Raw genomic sequence first — 2,749 nt, 5'->3', positions numbered from 1 at the left:
TTTGGAGTCATAAAATACTGTGGAAGTGACGAACCACAGGGTCCTGATCTCTATTTGCAACACACCTCTAATGCATCACCCGCCGGGCAGAAATCACATTGCGTCAACACCCGCGAGGGCCATCGCAATGCTTTGTTTTAATTAGACAGTCGGATTCCCCTAGTCCGTGCCAGTTCAGAGTCGCCCGCCGAATCCGGACACCGCCGCAACTGCGGTGCTCTTCGCGTTCCAAACCCTATCTCCCTGCTAGAGGTGTTTGACAATCCTCTTGGTTCTCACGAACGAAGGATCTCCGTTAACCCGTATTCGCTAATTGAGCAACATGTCTGGACGCGGAAAGGGTGGCAAAGTCAAGGGAAAGGCGAAGTCTCGTTCCAACAGGGCGGGACTGCAGTTCCCCGTGGGCCGTATTCACAGACTGCTGAGGAAGGGAAATTACGCCGAGCGCGTTGGCGCCGGTGCACCGGTCTACTTGGCCGCAGTGATGGAGTATCTCGCCGCTGAAGTATTGGAGTTGGCCGGTAACGCCGCTCGTGACAACAAGAAGACTAGGATCATTCCCCGTCATCTGCAACTCGCCATCCGCAACGACGAGGAATTGAACAAGCTGTTGTCCGGCGTGACCATTGCCCAGGGTGGCGTCCTGCCGAACATCCAGGCCGTTCTGCTGCCCAAGAAGACGGAAAAGAAAGCATAAATCCGGCATCGATCACAAGCCCCACGGTAAAAAATGAAGATTACAAGTGCACTGCCACATCCCATACGGCGGCAGCGGCAAGAACAGCGACACATACAACCAAAACGCTCTGGAAGAGACCACACGATCGGGGCCGTATTTCGACAAATCGGCCTTGAAGAACGTGACCGCCCTGCTGGGAAAGACCACGTACCTCAACTGCCGTGTCAAAAATTTGGGGAACAAAACGATGACGCTACAAGTATCGTGGGTACGGCACAGGGACGTCCATTTGCTCACAATTGGCCGTTATACGTACACGAACGACCAGCGATTTCGAGCGATCCACAACGCTCATTCGGACGACTGGACGCTCCAAATAAAGTATCCGCAGCATCGGGACAGCGGTATTTACGAATGCCAGGTCTCCACAACACCCCACATGAGTCATCTAATCCATTTAAATGTAATCGATAATCAGCTACGACTCGAGCAGAGGTGGCGTCTGGACTTCCGGTCCAGACGCGGAAAGGCGAGACGACCGTCGCTGCCGCCGCCACCACTAACACCATCACCGACGTCACCAACACCACCAGCGGTGGGCAGCAGCAGCACGCAGCACGCAGCAGCACCACACAACCACCACCGCGGACATCGTCACGGACGAGGTCGCCGTCGTGGTCTCTCTCGCTACCGCCAGTCCGCCACCGTCGCGAAGATAGCCGTGATCGTAGCCGTGGCTACGGGAACCTTTACGGCTTTGCGGGACACTACGGGGAGGCGCGCGTCAATGGAAGTAATCGTGTAAACCGTGTAGGAACACGGTGTGCTCGCGGAGTCGCGTATTCAGCGATTTAATAACACGAGGGTGGAATATATGCTGTGAGGCTTGCGATGGCCCTCGCGGGTGTTGACGCAATGTGATTTCTGCCCAGTGCTCTGAATGTCAACGTGAAGAAATTCAAGCAAGCGCGGGTAAACGGTGCACCCTGTGCCCTTTACCCATAAAACTGCTGGGCTGCTGCCCAATCCCAGGTAGCTGGGTAACGGATGCAGCCGGTAGTACTGAACAGGGTAGCGTTTCGCGAGGCGAGCGCGGCGTGCTCGTGCGTGGGAGGTGCCCAATACGAGCGGGGTATATGGCGCACCACGTGCCGTATATTCCTAAGGCGCGTCGACTGCTGCCGAATCCCGGATCCCCGGGCAACCGATGAGCGACGCGTTAACAGTACGGGGTGACTCGTGCGATTACGTGGTAGCTGGTGGCATGGCACCAGCGGCGGCAACTCGTCAAACGTGAGCTAAGATCGCTCGACACGAGTACTACGGGGGTAGGGAGCCCCACCGGGAGGCTACCGGTGCCCTACCAGATGGTGTCGGACTCGTAGGGGCAGAGGTTTCGCATAGCCGAGTGAGCGGCATAGAGGGCCTAGTGTGGGTCAGCGCTATGAAGCTTATGTTGCGCATTACCTGTTAGTGGGGTGCCTTGGCACCCCGGTCCTGTCAGTGGAGCTGATCTAATCCGAGTAGGTCATGCTCGCTGCAGGATTTAACCCTGCTATCTGGGGAACACCACAGGTACAATAGTGAGTCATATGTGCGTTACGGGAAACCGTACCCCTACGTTTGAAGGGTCGGCTTGTCCGGGAGTACGTAATCGTCAGGTATGGGCTCTGTAAGGGGGAAATCCCCGGTGTCGGCTCCGATTCTAGCGCGAAGGGAAGTACTGCTGACGTTGATTGCACTCCGACCACGGGAAGATTCTGGGGGGGCTAACCGCCCCCCCAGACCCCCCGGTGCGGTCGTAACTATGACTCTCTTAACAGTAGCCAAATGCCTCGTCATCTAATTAGTGACGCGCATGAATGGATTAACGAGATTCCCACTGTCCCTATCTACTGGTGAGAGTAGACATGACTTACGGGAATAGCACTTTCAGGGAACAGTGCTCACAGTGGCAAAGCGCTTCGGCGCCCACGTGCTGAGGATAGTAGATGAATGCGGCGTGTTGCTGCTTTTTGTAAGTACAGGGATAACTACTCGGGCGACGGTTTATGGTCGGAGTCACTCGCC

The 2,749-nt window shown here is 56.1% G+C and overlaps 2 protein-coding genes across 2 annotated transcripts; both read left to right on the top strand.

Moving 5' to 3' along the window:
* The first annotated feature begins 282 nt into the window (after window positions 1–282).
* On the top strand, window positions 283–705 carry LOC112457892 (histone H2A). The gene has a single exon (XM_025021191.1). The coding sequence runs from the start codon at window positions 323–325 to the stop codon at window positions 695–697; it is 375 nt and encodes a 124-aa protein (XP_024876959.1). The 5' UTR covers window positions 283–322; the 3' UTR covers window positions 698–705.
* Window positions 706–734: 29 nt separating this feature from the next.
* Window positions 735–1,484, top strand: LOC112457891 (the record flags this gene model as incomplete). Its single annotated transcript, XM_025021189.1, has 1 exon — window positions 735–1,484. A coding segment is annotated over one exon (750 nt), but the record flags the coding sequence as incomplete, so codon positions are not given.
* Between the last annotated feature and the right edge of the window lie 1,265 nt (window positions 1,485–2,749).

This window comes from Temnothorax curvispinosus, unplaced genomic scaffold, assembly GCF_003070985.1.
Source record: "Temnothorax curvispinosus isolate PA1 unplaced genomic scaffold, ASM307098v1 QBEX01008406.1, whole genome shotgun sequence".
NCBI classification, from domain to species: Eukaryota; Metazoa; Arthropoda; class Insecta; order Hymenoptera; family Formicidae; genus Temnothorax; species Temnothorax curvispinosus.
The sequence above is the reverse complement of the archived record's forward strand: the minus strand, read 5'-3'. Positions and strand labels throughout refer to the sequence as shown.

Coding starts and splice junctions, on each gene's coding strand:
- LOC112457892 (XM_025021191.1), top strand. CDS start 323: ATGTCTGGACGCGGAAAGGGTGGCAAAGTCAAGGGAAAGGCGAAGTCT.